This window comes from Ostrea edulis, chromosome 4, assembly GCF_947568905.1.
Source record: "Ostrea edulis chromosome 4, xbOstEdul1.1, whole genome shotgun sequence".
Taxonomy (NCBI): domain Eukaryota; kingdom Metazoa; phylum Mollusca; class Bivalvia; order Ostreida; family Ostreidae; genus Ostrea; species Ostrea edulis.
Genome location: NC_079167.1, coordinates 78,747,025 through 78,767,442, shown reverse-complemented (window position 1 = coordinate 78,767,442; position 20,418 = coordinate 78,747,025). Strand labels below are relative to the sequence as shown.

Genomic DNA, 20,418 nt, shown 5'->3' with positions numbered 1-20,418 from the left:
GATAAGGTAGAATAAATAAATACCAATATTTTTTCAATCATATAGTGGATGGTAATTACTTGCAATTGTTATCATCAATGAATTTTGTCTTAGATATACTTTACTAACTGTGGATAATATTTCTTGATATTGAGAAATAATAAATAATCATGTTTATCATTTATAGTATGTTCAGTTGGTCGATACGGATTGAATTGTTTAGGGAAATGCAGTCCCCATTGCCGATCTGAAAGTAATCATTGTAACCATAGAGACGGACATTGTGAACATGGATGTGACGATGGATTCCAGGGAAGTATATGTCAGGAAAGTAGGTATTCATTCTTAAGTGATTTGATATATTTGAATAATTCTTTTCAAATTTCTTGAGTTAGTTAAATTTTTCTAGGTTTTTGACTTAGGCTAGAGATGAACCGACTTTCTATTATAATTGATAGAGAATAGAGTGGTTAGGAAATTAACTGATACTTTGAAAGTGAATCATCAGCATATTATGCATGGTGTTTGGAAGTCAACTGACTCGATAGGGAAGAGCCTGTTCTTCCTATGATATATGTTAAACCGAGACTGGCTTCTGACAAATAGTTTGAAGTTACAGGGGGTTTAACAGTCTCGTTTAACGTCAACATTTTGTAAATTTTATGGTCGTTATAATTATTTTGTTTTGCAAATACAGCTTCTCATTAGATTGAATGCTATCTGATTCATTTCATACCAATTGAGGCTGTTCTTTACATATTGAGTTTTACTACGGATGACGCTGTTTATCGATCAGCAGGGGATACTTACTCCTTCTAGAAATTCTATCCCACCTCAATTGCTCCCAGGGGTCCGCGTTTCCCTGCTCTAAATTTTGTATTCTTTATAAAGTTTAAGACATTGATCACTGATTATTCTTTAACTTCACCTTAAGCATTGATTGATTTTCACATTTTACACACATATACATGTAAGGTGAAGATAACGAACAGTGATCAATCTCATAACTCCTATAAGCAATACAAAATCGATAGTTGGGCAAACAAGAACCCCTGGTCACACCAGAGCTGGGATCATGTGACTAGGAGGAATAAGCATCCTCTGTCGACCAGTGACACCCGCTGTGAGTCCTATATCTTGATCAGGTAAAGGGATTTATCCGTAAGAAAAATCAGTGTGTCAAGAAAGGCCTAACAATCGATATGAAACATGTAAGACAGCATTAGACCCAATGATAGGTTGTATTGACGAACTAGATCGTCATATCGACCATAGAATTTGCAAAATGCTGACTTCAATCGAAACTGTTGAAAACCTGTACCATCAACTTGCTTGTCAGTAGCTTGCCTCGATTTAAAACTTAACTATACACAGCACAAGCTATTGTGTATCGAATCAGTTGGGAGATATACATACCCTATGCAGGTGATAATGAAATATTGCTACATAAATATGGGACTTTGGCGATAGAGAAGCTGAAATCACCCCGTCTGTCATAAATTTGAGCTGTTAGCTTGCCTTTAATATCTACTTATTATCAGAAAACATTTCACATTATTGTTATTATTATTTTATTTATTTATAAAACGCATAATTACCTATAGTTTGATGCACTGTACAATGTTTGTGCTAATAATCAATGATGATATATTAATACAAGACCTACATGAGCTATAAAGGAAATAATAAAACAATAGAAAGAATTTAAATAAAACATGGTAGTAAAATGACAAATGGTTGACTTTGACTTGACAAGATTCACTTGGCATACAGGTATTCGTATGCTGGATCGAAATCAAAATACTTTCTAAGTATGAAGTAGAAGTGGAGTCATATGTGGTGTCTTTTATGAAAGGTGAAGATAACAAACAGTGATATTTCGAACTCACAAGGATATATCGAATCGACATATGAATGAAAGTTAATATTGTTAATAGAGAAAACGTCGTCGATATATCTAAAGGTTGAATTGAAGGCCACAACAATAATTTTTCTCTCTCGGGTATACGTTTTAGAATAAATTCTGCTTCGTATGAATATAAAAACATGTCAGCTAACAAAGAAGCACAATTTGTGCCCATTGGAATTCCAACAGACTGTTGGAAGACCTTATCACCAAAGATCAAGAAGACATTGTTAATGAGGAACTCTAGCATATTTTTTTTTATTTCAACTTCAGAGTGGTATTTAACAAAGTAAGTTTTAGGATGACTGATTACCAGATATAAATATTTCTTTTTTTCATTTTTGCTGAAGATTCATTGATTGATTTTTTCCGCCACACTCAACAATTTTTCAGTTATGTGGTGGCGCCCAGTTTTTATTGTTGGAAGAGAGTACCCAGATACAATGTACCTGGGAAGAGACCACCGACCTTCCGAAGGTAAACTGGGAAACTTTCTCACTTACCGGCGCGAGCGGGATTCGAACCTACGCCGACAGAGGTGAGAGGCCGTGTGATTTTGAGCGTGATGCTCTAACCACTATGCCACGGAGACCCCTTAGAAGCAACTGTCTATGATGCCAAAAAGTCTAGTCTTCAATTTATCGTAAGGAATGGTCGTGTATAGTGTGAAAAAAGTCATAAGTTTTGATGTTATTGATTTGGGGGAAGTTTTGCGATTTCAAGTTTACTAAAAGTTCTTTAGAATATTTTAGAATCCGCATTTGATTAACACCACTTCTGGCATATGTAGTCGCACAGTAAGTTTGAAGCTTCTCCTTCACAGCTGTTAATATTTTCGTGAGGAGCAAAGATAGGGGCTTAGTAGAGCACTTACTGGATCCAGCAATGTTCATTAAGAAAATATACAGTGCTAGTTTTTGCAAAATATGGTGGGCAAATCAGGCACTGCGATAAGTTTGAAAACCTAGTGCAGAAATGCAAATAGAAGACAAAACCTGTTAATGGCGAATCAATAATATGCGTATAACATAGTATTGCTTCTTTTTCATTAACTGAGACTAGCTGTCTTTTATGTATTTAAGCATGTGACATAGGAACATATTGAATAAACTGTTCCAAGAATTGTTCTCAGAACTGCATAGGCTTTTGTGATAATGTTGGCGGATCCTGCACTTGTTCCTCTGGGTCCATGGAGTCCCCTGGCTGTAATGAAAGTAAGTGACGAACTCATATCTATAAACAATTATTTAATCTATCTACTGAAATGTTTAAAGCTTTTGTAAAGTCCTATTACCTATGTTTTTGAGATACAAATCATGACATCAATGCTGCCTGGATCAAGCCTTACAACTTTTACACTCTCTGCATTAAATGTTACGATAATAAACGTTTTAAGCCTCCTCCTTCCTTCGTGAACTAGCAATCACAATGGGAATAAAAGTTATTTTTCTAAATAAAACCATGCCTTGTGAATATATAAGTTACATATTTACCTTTACCTCCTTAACTTACCACTTCAATACATACAAATGAAATAGTGCGTAAAATTACTCACACACTGGGGTGTACCAATGGTACATTACTAAATACAATTTTCATCTAATTGACAGGATGTGCTATTTTTAGCATACATACCTGTGTAAGTAAATTCAATATACCATATGCTTTTATTAACCATGCCGTTGACAGTTTTGGCTACCCTGATACACAAGAGAAGAATTCTGCGTTGTTCCAAATGTAATTAACGTCTGGAGATATTTATAACTCTGAATTTGAAGGAAGGTTTGTAGACTGTAGATACGGTTATACGCGCGGTATGACAAATATTTAATGACATCTGTTACTTTAAATTGAAGCCGAGGTTTATCATCGCTTATACCTTTTCAGATCTTTTTAACGTAGTTAAAACAGTACTGTTTTTCAGTTGTATTCACAACGAATTTATCTGCTGATCTGTATTTTTTTTCTTAGCTGTTGTGGGTCATTTTCAGTATTTACATGTGAAATGTAGTTACCGCATAATAATCCAAAATATAAAACATTTTCTAAAACATCCCCAAACAACTATCCAGAATCACTAAAATTTTACGCAAATTGCCCTCTATCACAAATATTTCATATTATCTAGTGATCGGAAGTAATAATGAATTTAAAATTTGAATATTGTTTTCTTTCAGAGGCATCTATTGTCAATGATGATGAGTATAGTACCCCGGATGCATACATCGCAGCCTTGTCTATCTCACTGGTTATCAACTTTAGCCTGGTCGTTGTCATTGTTATATTATTAAGGTAAAATATGTTTGTGGGTTATGAATATTCTGCATGAGTCCATAAATCCTATGTAATTCATATCAATTCTATTACATTTTAGGCTACTCTATAACAGAAAACAAGAGAAGCGTTCCCCTGATTATATCTCTAGTTCCGAAATATCACCGCCATCACAGGTCAGCAATAACGATATACACCAGTATCAGGAACTCAACATGCCCAATGATAGTTCATACCAAAATCTGTCATTAAGAGATCGTTTATAAAATGTATTTTGAATTAAACTGATTCTTCTCGTTTTCATGATGATGATTTTTATTGATATTTCATTTTGATATGAATATAATTGAACGATTCATAAATACCAAAACTCTTTCTGCATTTGCTACTTACTTTTCTATGAAATAATATATGTATTACTATTAATAAGTAACGCGTATTCTATGTTGTAGTACAGGGACTCGTCACGAATTGACCTTCTCTATTCTATATTTACACAAGGGAGGAATCCGGAATCCCAAAAATCGATTACTAAAATTTTCGTTCGTTTCCGTTTTATATTTTAAGGACGTTAATAAATCTTAAGTCCGGTCTCGATCGATCGAGGAAAGATCATAGATTGTAGAGAATACCTAATATCTGTTTGCATCGGCAATAAATATGAAGAAGCAATGCCTTTTCTGTCGTTTTCAAACCATTGCAACTTTTCCTCACTCACCCAAGATAGCTATAATGTATCATTGATACATATAGTCACCAAAAGATGTAAAGTTGAATAAAATCACAGAAGTTGTCACGCCTGCCAATGGATTAAAGGGATTTATCTAAATAATGATAAATTACACTAATCCACAGATGCAGAGAAGATGGAAAACATCATAACTTGAAATATATATGTACAATTAATTAACAATTAAAAAAGAATGGATGATAATACCTACTTATTATTCTTTAATGTGGTATAAAAGGTACATTGATATGAAACATTATTTGCCCATGACATTTTCTCATATGAAGCAGAATTTATTCAAAAACTTCTACATGTAGGTGAGATGAAAAAATATCTTCCTGTGATATATCGACGACGTTTCATTAATCAATAACAATATCTTTCATTCATATTTCGATTCGATATATCCCTGTCAACTCGAAATAAAAAACACCACAGAGTCATCCACTTCTGTGTCATAACTAGATGTTTTATTGAAAGTAGACATTAACAGCAAACTTACAAATCAACTTGATGACAAACGCGATGATCTCAACTTCTCCATCGTCAACTTCCCATAATTATGTAGCAATATTCCATTATTACCTTCATATGGTGTTTAAATCTTTCAAGTAATTCGATACGTAAGAGCTTGCGTATGATAAGTTTTTAAATCGAGGCAAGCTACTCACAAACAAGTTGATGGTACAGGGGTTTCAATGGTCTCGTATAAAGTCAGCATTTCACAAATTCTATGGTAGTTATAACAATCTAATTTGCCAATACAACCTATTATTGGATCAAATGTTGTCTGACGTGTTTCATACCGATTGTTGGACCGATCTGTTGGCTCACTGATTTTGACTACGGATAACTTTGTTTATCTGACCAAGATGTAGGGCTCATGGCGAGTATGATCGGTCGACATGGGATGCTTACTCATTCTAGGCACCCGATCCTACCTCTGGTGTGTCCAGGGGTCTGTGTTTGCCCAACTATCTATTGTGTATTGCTTATAGGAGTTATGAGATTGATCATTGTTCGAGATTGATCATTGTTCTACCGCCGTAAAATTGCTGGAAAATTGCCAAAACGGCATAAAACCTCAATCAATCATTGTTATCTTTATCTTTCACTTGATGAACTTTTACAAGGGACCAGCAACCATGAAAAGTAAAGAATCATGGATTGTTTATCATATTAGGGATTGTTTGGCATTGACGATTTATCTCTCATGAAAATCAGGTTAGAAATACAAAAAGTTGCCACGTAAAACCTCGTTTGTGGCACTCCAAGTCTCCTTTACAATAGTTAATCAATATTTTCATGAGGAGTAAAGTAGGACTCACGGTGGATGTGATCGGTCAACAGGGAATGTTTTCTTCTCATAGGAACCTGATCCTACCTCTGGTGTTTTTAGGGGTCCGTTCGATTAATTTTGTATTCTTTATGGGTTCCATGAGAATGATCACCGTACGTTAAATTGAATTGTTCGTAAGTGTTGATAGAACATTACTGGATCTTGCAATATGTCTCTGTTTGTCAGGGTTTCTGTGAACCTTTTGAATCCAGGATAGGTACGATAACTCAAATTCATTCGTCTCATTCATGAGCATATTGGATGTATTTAAAACTGAATCGTAATATTGAAGAATTTCATCTTTTGAAAGGGAAATAGAAGCAAATGTGGAAATAAAGACAAGTTCTTCTAAACAACAGTTGCAATAATGAGGCATTTTTGGATTCTAAAAAGTTGAAATTGAATTTTCCCCAATTTAATCGACCATTAATCACAATAGATTAAAAAGTATACTTTTTCCATCGTAGAGAGTTGCTTCCTCAACAAAAATGGAAAAAGGAAATACTGATATCTAGTGATCAGCAATCCAAAAACTTCCTTTGTTAAATAAAACTTTGATTCCATGTACACATACTTTGGATTTCAAATTAAATAAATGTTGGGTTCCTCTTCATAATCTTCAGTGATCAGGCCTACCCACAGTCACGAATTGTGCTCCTTTCTTAACTGACCTGTGTTTATATTCTTATGAGACTGACGCCTCAGCTTTTATATTTTAGTATATTTCTCAAGCTCAGGGGTTATCCTTCAACATGCGGGAAAACGCAATGATTATTTCTTAAATATTCCATTATCACCTGCATATGGTGTTCATATCTCTTAAGTATTTCGATACAAAAGGGCTTGCTCTCCGTATGATTTTAAATCGAGGCAGACTACTGACAAACAAGTCGATGTCATGTGGGTTTCAACAGCCTCGTTAAAAGTCATCATTTCAACAAATTATATAGTAACTATGATGATCTAGTTTGTCTACACAACCTGCCATTTGGTAAAATGTATCTGATTTGTTTCATACCAATTGTTAGGTCGTTCTTTGCACATTGATTCTGACTACAAATTGCTCCGTTTACCTGATAAAGATATAGTGCTCACGGAGGGTGTGACTGATTGACAGCTGATGCTTACTCTCCTAGGCACCTGATCCCAACTCTGGTATATTCAGGGACCTGTGTTTGCCCAACTTTCTATTTTGTATTCTTTATAGAATTTATGAGATTTATCACTGTTTGTTATCTTCACCTTTTCATTCGGCATGACAATATTAACCACCAAATGTTACCTCAGAACTCAACTAGATTTAGGGTTTATATAAACTTGATTTGTTTATTCTTTTTATAAAGTTAATACAATATTAGCTTCTCTGTTTTTAAATATTAGAATGACATTCGAGTAAATTGGTATCTCGAAGCAACCAGCTAATGGCAGGTTGTGTTGGCAAATTATAACATGACAAAAATCATAAAGTTTGCGAAATGTATACTTTAAACGAGACTGTTGAAATCCTGTAGCATCAACTAATATCAAGAAATATTGAACCAGTATTGATGTATACTCAGTTATAAAACCTCCACGAGTGTGCTCGAAAGCTGAAGATCCATCTTCCTCATAGACTATTCTGGGTTCAAATTTCTACGATCTTTCTCCTAGGAACTCCGCAGAAGTTCTGACATTGGCGCTATTGTGTCGTAAACCAATTAGTTATAGGATATTGTGCTTTATATTTACTGCACCTGTTTATTATACATGTATACTATGCTATCAATAATATATGTATGTGTGAGGATTCTTCGGATTTACCTGCAACGTTTGCGGGTTTATTAAAGGAAGAAACTAATTATTCTCCTCAAATACTGAACTGTTAGGTTATTTGTTATTGCATTTGATTTTGAAAACCTTGATATAAAAGGACAACTCCTATTAAAAGTATTCTTTACTAACAGATATGTAGATATCACATGTTATATTCACCTTCCATTTAATCATGGAACATGTCGTTCGATACATGTTCTTTCATAAATATAAACAATAACGAGACAATACTGGCTGACGGGTCGCCCAGTATAGAAAAGTGTCACTCTGTGAAGTCTATATTGGGCACATGCTCTGACAGATTTGTTGGGGTTCCACGGATTATCCTTTGAAATATGAAAGTTTTATCGTATGTACAGTCATCAGATTGTCAGCTTTTCTACAGAAACGAAAATTCATATACCCAAATTAAAGACTGTCATGTTCCTTAAGAGGTCTTTTTTGAAGATTCCTTTTCGGATCTCATGTGCTCGATCTTAAAATGTTTCGTAAAAAATTGTAAAACTGATGATATTATGATCACTAGAAATTCAATTTGTAATAATTTCACCAGACGTAGTTTCTCTATCAAAAATTTTGACACGAAAATCTTTTAATACTGAGTGTAATATATGTAGCTTAATTAATCTATGTGGAAGAAACTAAAGGTTCACTTAATAAAAGAATATAGGTACACATATTTCAAATAAATAATTATGGTAACCAACTTCTTTACAAGTATTTTAATTCCCCAAACCCCTCAATCTTGTCGATGAAGGTTAGGATTCTAGAAAATATTTATCATGATACAAACAATCTAACATTAAGTACCCCTTTTCGTAGATAACGAGAAGATCACTGGATCAGGACTCTGGGTACTACATTTCCATATGGATGCAATGATTATGTACATGATGTAGGAAATCTGACTAGTCCACAAGGAAATAACATGAATTTGATGGGACTCTTTTCCAATTCGCAAGATGATAACGCCGTCATGAACGATATACAAAAGACCAAGCATAATAATGTCACCCTTGATTCACCTTTACCTTACGTCAACAGACAATTAGGTCCACATTGTATCCACACAAAACTTTACTCTGTTCCATTGAGAGTATCACATACCTTAATTGAAGAACCCATAGCTTGTCTGTACTTGGATTTTTCAACACCTGAATATAGACTGAATTATATGATCATGGATGTTGCCAATCTCCTTAAACTCAAATTTACAAACAACGTAATAGATGCCGTGAACATAAGCAACATTCTTTGTCATAAACGAGTTCAGTCTTGTATTCAAACACATTTCAAGTTCATGTCTATGTGACAGACTCATATTATACATGTATATTGTATAATATGATGGGTATATGTATAAAGAATCAGTTCATTGAATAAAATGCTTAGGCAAAGTAATATAATTTAAACATGCAGTCAAGCATAAAAATTTGGTCACTTTCCCAGTGTAATGGTTTGGGGTATATAATTATATTTTGGCCAAATGTCCCTTGTGTCTTTTAATTTCATTGGTGTTTTAGTTTGTCTTATGTCATTGGATTGGTCTTGGAGATTTTCCCTCCAAGAGTTCTGTTCTTTGTGGTCAGTCTTTATTCAGTTTTTGAAGAAGAGAGTTGATTTCAGTAGATCTGACATATTTTGACAATTAGACATAGACCGACATTTTTTCCTCTTGAATGGTAAGTTAATAATTTATTACTAATGCTAAACTATTCTATAATTCCTTTACTAAATGTTAAATCTGTAATTTTGCATAAAATTCCTTTTGTTGCCACATTCCTGGAATAAATGATCAGTGAGAGTGAGACTTATATAATGTAAATATCTGTGATAGTAATGTATATGATTCGTCTCACTTTGATATTATTTTAAAGTAAAAGTATGTTTCATGACTTACAAGATATTGTACATATCATAATTAATTTATAGATCAGACCAGTTTGGTGTCATATGTAAATATTGTTCACTCGAGCCTATTCCCAAAGAATGGTATGCTCACCAAATGGTTTTTATTTAATTCAATAATAATGTTAATACATATTATAATGATAATTATTGTAAAGTTTTATGATGAAGTTATCCCTTAAAGTAATAACAGGAACACCTGTTTGGGTTCTCGACAAGACGTTTATTCAGGCATTACCAATGCACGAATTGTCCAATGATGAAACCCTATAACAACAATGTTTAACAATTTTAAGTAATATGCCATATAAAACATGAATACTATAATTTCACATAATTACTGATGTACAACCAATATACAATTATAGCATTACATGGGTGATCTATATCAAGGAAGATAACTATATACCTGTATACATCACATATTAAATCTCCCAAGTCCTATAGACTTTAACTTCATCATAAAACTTTACAATAATTATCATTATAATATGTATTAACATTATGTATTATTGAATTAAATAAAAACCATTTGGTGAGCATACCATTCTATGGGAATAGGCTCGAGTGAACAATATTTACAGATGACACCAAACTGGTCTGATCTATAAATTAATTATGATATGTACAATATCTTGTAAGTCATGAAACATACTTTTACTTTAAAATAATATCAAAGTGAGACGAATCATATACATTACTATCACAGATATTTACATTATATAAGTCTCACTCTCACTGATCATTTATTCCAGGAATGTGGCAACAAAAGGAATTTTATGCAAAATTACAGATTTAACATTTAGTAAAGGAATTATAGAATAGTTTAGCATTAGTAATAAATTATTAAAGCTGTATGGTCCGATGTTCATCCGTCATAAATGTATAGAAATATTTTAATGCAGCTGAAATAATGTTAAAAGTTATTAACTTTCCCTTAATTATATGCTTAAAAACATCTGCGTATAAAAGAAAACAGTACCAAGATTATTTATAATGTAAATAAATGTGGTACATATATAATAAAATTTGCCGCCAGGAGGCTTCCGTGTTGGGAACTTTGCGCATGCGTATCATTTCGATGTAAACAGAGAAGCATGGAGTCCGGTAAGAGAAAACGCGGTCGTCCAAGTTTGACGGAGTCAGCACGGAAGAAAAAGAGGAAAGAATCTGAAAAACGACGCAGTCAACAAAGAATTTCTATAGGACACCATCTAGAAGAATGGAATCGGCTTCGTGTTGCACTTGGCCTACAATCAAACCCACAACTTGCAGGCGTTCTCCTCAGGCAACAGTAAGTTTGCGACCTCGGCCCATGCGATGTAAACGCTATTTCTAGTCAGTTACAGTGTGTTGAGTGCATTGAAACGAAAAAGATATTGGCAAGATATTGAATGTGTACTACAGATGTTTTCCGTCTCTGTGATTTCGGGAAGATGAAAGCTAACTTTTCTGTAGTAAGTTGTGGGGCCCACGAAGGGATAAATTATCTCTGCGCCCCGGCTGTTAATATGTATACATTGAATAGGGCTGATTTGGTAATTATTCTTGGCATATGCATCAAATTTCGAATTTGCCAATTAGAGATTTATCAAGTTGTAATTATCATAATGCAAAAGTTGTATATTACAATTGAAAATATAAAATTAAGTTACAAAACTTTGATCTATAACCTACATATATATACGAGTGAAGATGGTAGACTACATCTTGGGAAAGGTTTAGTTTCTTTTTATAGGCCTATATGATGTGTAAACATGTTGCATTGCTGAAGTGAAATACATTAACAAAGTACATTAACAAAGATAAATTTATTTTATTCAGCAAGCACTATGAAGGCCGTACTAGACGTATGTCAACTCCTGCAAAACAGGGCTTGCCAACAGGTCCAGAATTTACAGTGTCTGAGATTTCCTGTACAGACACAGGCAGTAAAGACAGTGAAAGGTGGATATTATTAGAACTGCTTTCTCTGTTTGTCTGTTTTATGTAGTTGCATTTTACATACATGCATGTTTGGATATGATGCAAATTCTTAATTCTTGAGAAATTTCATGTAGTTTTCATGATTTAATTTATCCTTAGACTGTGTAATCAAGATGATAAATATATTTTTTCATCTTTCATCTACAAACTTTTAATATTTAAATTCTTTGAAATCCGTAGCACGGAAACAGCAGTGTCAGGAATAGAAGAAATGGAAAAATCCTTTGGGGATCAGCCAACAAGCAGCCATGTTACATTTCAGAAAAAAGCACTGTCATCCTCCTTCATAGACCCATTCAGGTATTTCATTGAACATAACATGTTCTGCTATCACTCCCATCCCCTTTCCAGCTAAACTGCAAAAGTTTGATTTAAGATAGTTGAAAAAGAAGACAATGATTAGTTATCATATTCATTAATTACAAAGAATACAAAATTGAAAACAAAGCATACACATACTCTGGAAATAGTAGGTACCTAGTTGGAGTAAGCTCCCCTATTTGACCACTCACATCTAACATAAGCCCACTATATTGATATGGTAAAAGATGAATCTTTACTCAATAAGTATGGGGGAAAAAGGCCTAACAATTGGTATGAAACATGTCAAACAGCATTCAAAGTAACAACAGACTATGCAAATGAGATAATGTCTTGTCTTTTAAAAAATCAAATGTATATCCAAGTAATTTCCCTAGTTCTTCATATTTTACTGATGTGCTTTTTATGATTTCAAAGAGATCTGTCAATAATATGGAAATTTGTAATCCTTGACTTAGAATTTGAATACTTCGAATTGATGACTTATTTATTTATTATTACTTTTTGTTATACAGTTTAAGTATTAGTGTTACCAAGGATTATGACGAGGAAGAAGATATGCATGACGACGATTATGTACCAGAATTTGATGTGACCTTGGGGTATGGCAATCTATTTGAAGTTCATAAAAGTTATATAGATTAATTGTAGTGCAAATTTCACAGCTGTATGCATTGAAAAAGCCCCTATCGGTGTGAAATGTATGTAATAGAGATCTCTATGTATGTGTTTTTATATTTGTGCATGAATGTATGTCATAAGCAGATAAGCACACAATTAGCATTAGAAATCTCACAAATACTAGATGATTTATATATAAAAGTGTTGTTAGAGCTTGCCAATCAGGAGAGGTTCCTTCTTTTTAATCTCTGCTTCATATTCTTTAACCTTAGATGAAATATTTCACCTAATTATCTTGTTCAAAATTAACAGGGAAGAGAATACAGATATTGAAGATGTAGCTGGTGGTGACATGGTCCTTGATATAGAGAATACAGATATGGAAGTTGAATCAGGAGAAAACTTCACCGGCCCAGGCATCACCTAAATATCATCAATGACAGAATCTGAATCCGTTTTGAAAGCAGATAAAGTGATTGCATATGAAGAGCAGCTTCTGCAGTTAGCTTCCACAAAGATAAATGATAAATGCATAGTGAAAGGATGCTCCGAAACATTGAAACTTTCTACAAAGTATGTCGCATCTGCCATGTACATTGTTTGGGTATGTACTTGATATTTATTCAATTATTGTTGGAATAATTTATTTTACAAGCACATGCAATTTACAGATTTTTGTCAATCAAAGTTGATTGATTTCATTGGAATGTATTATCCTTTATAAAAAAAAAAAAATAGGAGTGAATGTGATATTGAGAAAATCCTTGTTTTTACTTTTAAAGTCCTGCGCAAATGCACACATTAGACATAGATGGTGTTCTCAACCAGTGCTCAACAAAGGACTTCACAGTGGAGATTTGATGATATCAGCTGCAATTCTTTTCTCTGGGAACAATTTCAGTAAGGTGGCACTAATGGCAAAGTTCCTCGATCTTCATTTCCCCAGCCAGTCATCCTTTACACGTATACAGAGGAGTTACCTTGTTCCAGCCATTGATGAGAAGTGGGAAACACATCAAGAGAGTATAAGGGCTGATCTTGGTGACAAGAATTTAGTACTACTGGGTAAGTTACAAAATAATTTTAAGGTGGCTCACTACACCCTGAATTAGTTTCTCAAATCAGTATGAATTCATTTTATCATAAAATATATGATGATACATAATAAGAATATATGCCAAAAAGACCGAAAATATGCAAGTTTGGATAAAAACATGATTTTCAAAAAAATATTTCAATACATAGACTCTCTCTGATTTGAACCCGAGGTCTGCGGTTCACCAGCCGAATGCTTTAACCACTGAGCTACGATGATGGACAACAAATCGATCAGGATTGGGCGGTCAAAACCGCCCTCGGTTTTAACCAGTAGTTTTAACCATCCCGGTCAATACTCCCCAAGTGGTCAATAGTGATTTAAACTGTCCATTTTCCTATTTTTGTACATTTCTTGCAAAGATAAAGATAAATTAAGTCTTTTCGTTATATGGATCAATTGTTGATTAATATTTTTCATTAGATAATCAAATGTAATTTCATAAGTTTAATATATTTGGTTTGCTGAAACTGACCGAAATATCTTCAGTACCTACCAGAGGGTCACAGTTCTATAGCATAGCTTGACGATTGGAGACAGACCTTTTACTACATGTACCTGGACAGATTAAGAATGAAAGGTAGCTGGACATTACCTAAGCACAGGAAGCAGAGTTGACAGGTGTTAATAAGCATAGGCTGGGACCAGAGATGACCAGTGTGCCTGTTATTGTTATGAAAACATCACCAACACCTTCCCCCCTCAAATGTTTATTCAACAGTTAAAATGAAGATTGATGAAACAATACTTATAGGTAGTTCTTGTTAAACTATGGAATTTGAACAGAAACTTTCACATCTTCCCCAATTCAACAGAGTCATTTGTACATTATTTATCTAATATTATGACTTATAAGTATATTATATACTGATAGTGCATGTTATGAATTACAGTATTTACCATAATGGTCACTTAAACATTTAAAATAAATAACACAGACTATAATGACCAAATAATCTTCAATTGACCAGTATTGACCGGTTTTAACCAGTATGACCACCGGCCAATCAATACTCATATTGACTACTTTTTTGTCAACACTGAAATCGATCGATACAAATATTTTCACAAAACATTTAAATCGCTATCTTGTAACGTAGTGTCATAAAGAGTATAAACTTTAGGGTAGTGAACTACCTTAAATAATTGAATAGATTATACATGTTGGCTATCATTTATCAGTGGATTATTCTTGATGTACATGTAGCTACTTGTTTTCTTCTTGTAAAGGAGATGGGCGTATGGACAGTCCTGGGCATTGTGCTCAGTATTGTACCTACACAATGATGGAGAATGACAGCAAAAAGATAGTGGCCTTGGAAACTCTTGACAAGAGAGAGACTGGAAGAAAGAGTACGAATCTTGAAAAGGCCGGCTTTCAAAGAGCACTGGAAGATGTTAAACAAAGTAACCAGGTTACCGAAGTTGTTACTGATGCACATTTACAGATTGGGGCATTGATGAGTAAGTAAATGTTCCAGATACACCCACTGCTTTTCTTGAGTAATAATAATTACATGTATTTCATGTAACTAATACTGATACAGAGGACAATCCTCATCAAACTTTATTATGTATTCAGAGAGACAGTATCCTGCGATAAAGCATTCCCATGACATATGGCATGCTGCTAAGAATTTGGGGAAGAAAATAATTGCGGTAAGGTGGTTTCAAAATGATCATAATTGTATCTTGCTATTTAGATATTGTGAATTATTTTTAAAATAAAAGTGCTACATGTATCAGTTATGTTAAATTCACATCATTGTAGGCAGGCCAAGAAAAATCGAACAAAGACTTGTTGGCATGGAGCCAAGATATTGTGAATCACTTTTGGCATTGCTGCAAAGTTGCCAGCACCTATGAAGAGTTCCTTGTAAGTGATAAATAAATTTTTCTTTTAAATCTGATTGGGCTTTTCTCAGTTTGTAAATCTTCAATGGATTGAAGAAATTATATCAAACTATAGATAGATATATTTCCATTTATGTGAGGTTATAAAGATTGTTTTCTTTCATCACAATTGTTTTTACACAGGATGTGTGGGTTGGAGTTCTGCATCATGTCCATAACGAATATTAGTGGGCATTATCCTATGGAAGTTTGGCACCGGGATCATGTTTTCATGGTGACCTTGAAGAGACAGAACGAGATAAGAAATGGCTGGACAAGGGAAGCTCTGCTCATGCTGCCTTGACAAAAGTTGTTCTAGACAAACGCTTCCTGAATAATGTCCACTACTTTCTAAATTTCAGGTATATACATGTACTGCAAAAATGCACTGCTTTTTTTATTCTTGCTAGTCATTTTCAGGTCACCTGAGTATCACAGGTGACCTATTGCTATTGGTCTGTATGTGTCGTCCGTTAACAATGAAACATTCAATTTTTCTCTCAATAACTACCCTTCCAATTATTGTTAAATTTGGTATGAAGCATCTTTGGGACAGGGAGGGGGGGGGGGCATAGATTTTAAATTTTAGCATTCCTGCATCAAGGTGTCTTAGGGGCGTGGCAAAAATTGTCAGTAATTAACCAATTTAGAATTGTCTTCTCTACAACCACACATCTGTAAGAACAAGATTTGTTTGTGAAACACGCCCCTGGTGGCAACACAGGACTATAAACAAGGTCAAAAACTTTAAGTACTAAAACAAAAGTTGACATTGGAGTCAAACTCCAGTTCAAAGATCATGGTATTAAATGAAAGAGCACGTGAAAAGCAGTCTATTTACAAAATATGAGATTCATACCTTGAACAGTTCAGAAGACATTGCCTATGTTTGTTCTTCTTAAAGTAGGTCATATTTCAAGGTCAGGGGGTTAACCTCTTTGGTACCAAAAAAAAAGGTTGTTTCACAAGGAATGCACAAATGAAATATGAGAATTCAACAAAAGTTATGAGTACGCTTTAAGTTTTGGACATACAGAAAAGCAAATGTTACAAAAACAATATGCTCCTCGAATAGTGGCAGGGGCATAAATCATGTATAGTAGGAAGGTGTCTACCAAAATTTTCCATGGGGAAGAGGTTCTGACGTCAGCGTTTGGCCAAACTTGGCATATAGTGGTTATGTGCAAGATATTTCAATGACATTTTCTTAAGTGCTATTAATACCAAACTGATTCGTAATGGATATAAAAAGAAGGAGATAGCTCCTCACCAAACTTTTACATGATCCCAGAGGTTGGGGTTTGGTATCATGGTGGGGACAGAAATGGTAATGAAATGTATTGATCCTTTTATTCGAACGAGTTCTTCATTTTGGTGGTACTACATAAAAACTAATGCATAATTCGGATTGGGAATTTCGCAACCATGGTATTTGACTCCAGGGCAGGTCCAAAATAGTCACATAATGTTAGTCTTTCATATATATTACATATAATGTTGTTCATCAGTATGGGGACATTTGTGTTTCCTTGTTGTACCATATGTTGCTGCTGAATATTAGAAATTGGATTAGATATACAGAGCAAGCAAAATATAGATTTTGTATCCATTGGGGCTAGTGATACTTTTAAATAATCCCCTGTGACTAATAAGGCCTGTGGGCCTCTCTTTGTTTACCGTTTTCATATTCAGTTCAACTTCAGTATCTTGAACATATGATCAACATTTCGAATACCATTGATATGTCAAAGTGAGTTGGAGGTCCCAACTACATTTTTTTTTCTTAATGTATTTTAACGACTATACCTCAAACTTTTGAATATCTCTGAATTTTTCCCCTGGCCCCATTGAATTCAAGATAATGAGGTTTAATGAACTATAAAGATAATCTTCCTAAATTTAATCTGAATTTTTCAACAGAAGTACATCAAACTTGGAGATTTTCAACAACCACATATTGATGTATGCAACAAAGAGAATTTCTTATTCGCCACCAGTCTATAGGGCAAGGAATGTATTGGCTGCATTAGACTACAACCATAGTGTTGATTTGCCAACAGCTACAAATAAAGATGGAAGTATCAGGTAAAGATTTTGTTAGTACTTATAAGTTTATTTCTGTAACAATTAGTTCATTATTCTATCTTATCTGGTTTAGCTTCACAAACACCCTTCCGGGCAATGTGCTTTACAATGTCATATCGAGACGATTTTATGAAAGCATAACATGTACAGGATTTCCAGCCTCTTTTTATAGCTATTTAGTGAATTTTATTGATATTATATTTAAGGAATATTCCAAGTTATTTCATAAAGGTGAAGGTCCATTTTCTGGTATATCATTCTCTAATTTTGATAACTTTGTTATTTGTGTATTGTTAATTATCAGCCTTTGCATGCATGCATTCATAGTTGTCCATACTTTTTGTGGCTCTCCCTGCAGGATTTGAATTGTAAATAACATACATGAACTTAAATCAGTGGATTCCTTATCAAGATTGAGTCTCCTTTAAATACATGTAATTCCGAAATGTGACAAAGGAGAGTCCACTTCTGATGCTTGCCATGGCAATATCTACACTGTAGCTTTAGCTTTGCACACAACTGGTCACTTAGTCTTTGATTATATTTCATATTTTCTATTTTAGATATCAAAGGACTTTTTCAAAGAAGTCGGGGAGGTGGACAACTGTGGAGCGAAAGCAAAACAAGACTTATGCCCATATTGACGAACTTTTTGAAAGAGCTCTAAAAATGCGTTTGGAGTCTGATAGAGGGATGCATCATCCTGCAGAATTATCAGCAACAGACCCTCGACGGATTTCCAAAACCATTGCCCCAAAGTCTCCACCTCCAACAGCAGAACTTGTTTCCCAGAAAAAATCAAGATTTAAGTAGATTAAATAAACGTTTTCTTTTTTGTAAAGGCAGCTAAATGTTTCAATGGATATTACACATGTAAGGCAAATATATTTTAGTTCATCACAGTTTATTGTCATTGTACATGTATATATGATACATACGAGTCCAAATAATGAAACTGTTTAAATGTACATTGTAAACTATATTGAATGAACTGTGATATATCATTGCACATACTGTATCATTTCTTTTTTCAAATCTGTACAGATGTGATTGGTTTCCTTACCATATAAAATCAATATACATATACTTTTTTCTCTCCAAATGTGTTAAGGATGTGTTTAAGTAGATATTCTTGTCCATAGTTTTTTAAGATATGAAGAAAGAATTTCCTCGAACTGAAACTAATTCATTATGATAAACATGATCACGTGTTTCTACAAAATTATGAACATAAACTGCACCATTATTCCCATTGATAACAAACCTTATACTAGTATTCCATTGATAGTTAGCTACTCTTTATGTTGTCTTAACCAAAATGATTGACCAAAAACCAAGGAATTTGGTAGCTGTCTGTTGTTTAATATGTAGTCATTGTCTGTTGGGCATTTTTAATTATTTGACTTCTCATCAGTAAGTACATACATGTAGCCATATTTCATTTAATTTGATATGAGACTTATTAAGGGTAAGGGGTTTTATAACTGTTTATTTCTTTGTCACTGCACCACTGTGGCCTGAGGGGTGTCAAATCCTAAATGTTTTAAAGATATGTTTTAAATAAGGAAATCTGTCCATTATCTATAATGAGCAAAGATTTTTGTATAAAAATTTCATGGCTCCCAATCTCCAGCACTTGGTTGGGAACCAGATTGGTATTTAGTGAAACTACATGTGTGTCAGTTTTAATTCTGTGCATGTTTGCATGGTTATAAGAAGCATGTAGCTGTTTATCAAATTTTAAAAGTCCCTACCCCATCACCAGGTGGTCAGGTTGTCAATTGGGGCTCAAATGGTACATGTGTATATAGTGAAAGTACTTTCAGATTTTTTTGATTATCTCTTACTTGCTTCTGTGTATTGTGAATAAATACTCGTGCATTATTATGAAGAGTGGGTAGCCATATGCCAAATTATGCAGTTCAATGCAAATTGTTTTCTTGTGTGCTTACAATGATGAATCTTGTATACAAGTTCGAGCTTTACCAAGGTTAAATTTTTTTGTTGAAAATGTTCTAAGTGACACTTCCATTGAGAATTATAGGGACATTTCTGCAATCAAGATAACTTGATTACCTTATTTATGTATAATAATGCAAATACAAATTGACAATAAAGAATGGCAATGTGGGAAAGGGTTACAGATCAAGTCAAAATGGGATATACACTGGTGATATAAACTACAAAAATCTCTAAATACATGTAATATAAGCTGCAATTGTTTAAAATGGCATGGAAGCAATTACATATTATTGCTCTATAATAAACAGATTAATTTTGGTGAACTAAGTTTAGTGTACAATCCATGTTGTCATTTAGGATTAAAGGTTCAGATTTTATTAATCAGTGGTGTTAATTTGATCCATTAGTGCATTGCAGTCCACAAATTCTTGTGTATTTCTCTCCATCTTCGATGCCTTTTACTATGGTTTGTATTTTGATCATTTATTTTGGAGATGTGGAAGAAA

At 33.8% G+C, this 20,418-nt stretch overlaps 2 protein-coding genes and 1 pseudogene across 3 annotated transcripts in view; all 3 read left to right on the top strand.

Moving 5' to 3' along the window:
- The window catches only part of LOC125663561 (receptor-type tyrosine-protein phosphatase alpha-like), a 90,362-nt gene that overhangs the window by 5,412 nt on the left and 64,532 nt on the right, over window positions 1-20,418 (top strand). The gene's annotated exons all lie outside the window — the stretch shown is intronic.
- LOC125669333 (uncharacterized) lies at window positions 171-4,437 on the top strand. 2 transcript variants are annotated; one of them, XM_056163895.1, is made up of 4 exons: window positions 171-310; window positions 2,968-3,099; window positions 4,063-4,177; window positions 4,260-4,437. In XM_056163895.1, the coding sequence occupies exons 2-4, from the start codon at window positions 3,075-3,077 to the stop codon at window positions 4,423-4,425; spliced, it is 306 nt and encodes a 101-aa protein (XP_056019870.1). In that variant the 5' UTR covers window positions 171-310; window positions 2,968-3,074; the 3' UTR covers window positions 4,426-4,437. The 2 variants fall into 2 exon arrangements, with proteins under 2 accessions (XP_056019870.1, XP_056019871.1); XM_056163896.1 differs by lacking the exon at window positions 171-310 and having other exon boundaries at window positions 1,972-3,099.
- Window positions 13,308-20,289, top strand: LOC130054329 (uncharacterized; annotated as a pseudogene).

Excerpts from the sequence above, each read along its gene's own strand:
- LOC125669333 (XM_056163895.1), top strand. The coding sequence starts at position 3,075 with ATGGAGTCCCCTGGCTGTAATGAAA. Across the intron at positions 3,100-4,062 it reads GTCCCCTGGCTGTAATGAAA|AGGCATCTATTGTCAATGAT; the intron begins GTAAGTGACGAA and ends GTTTTCTTTCAG. Across the intron at positions 4,178-4,259 it reads GTCATTGTTATATTATTAAG|GCTACTCTATAACAGAAAAC; the intron begins GTAAAATATGTT and ends ATTACATTTTAG.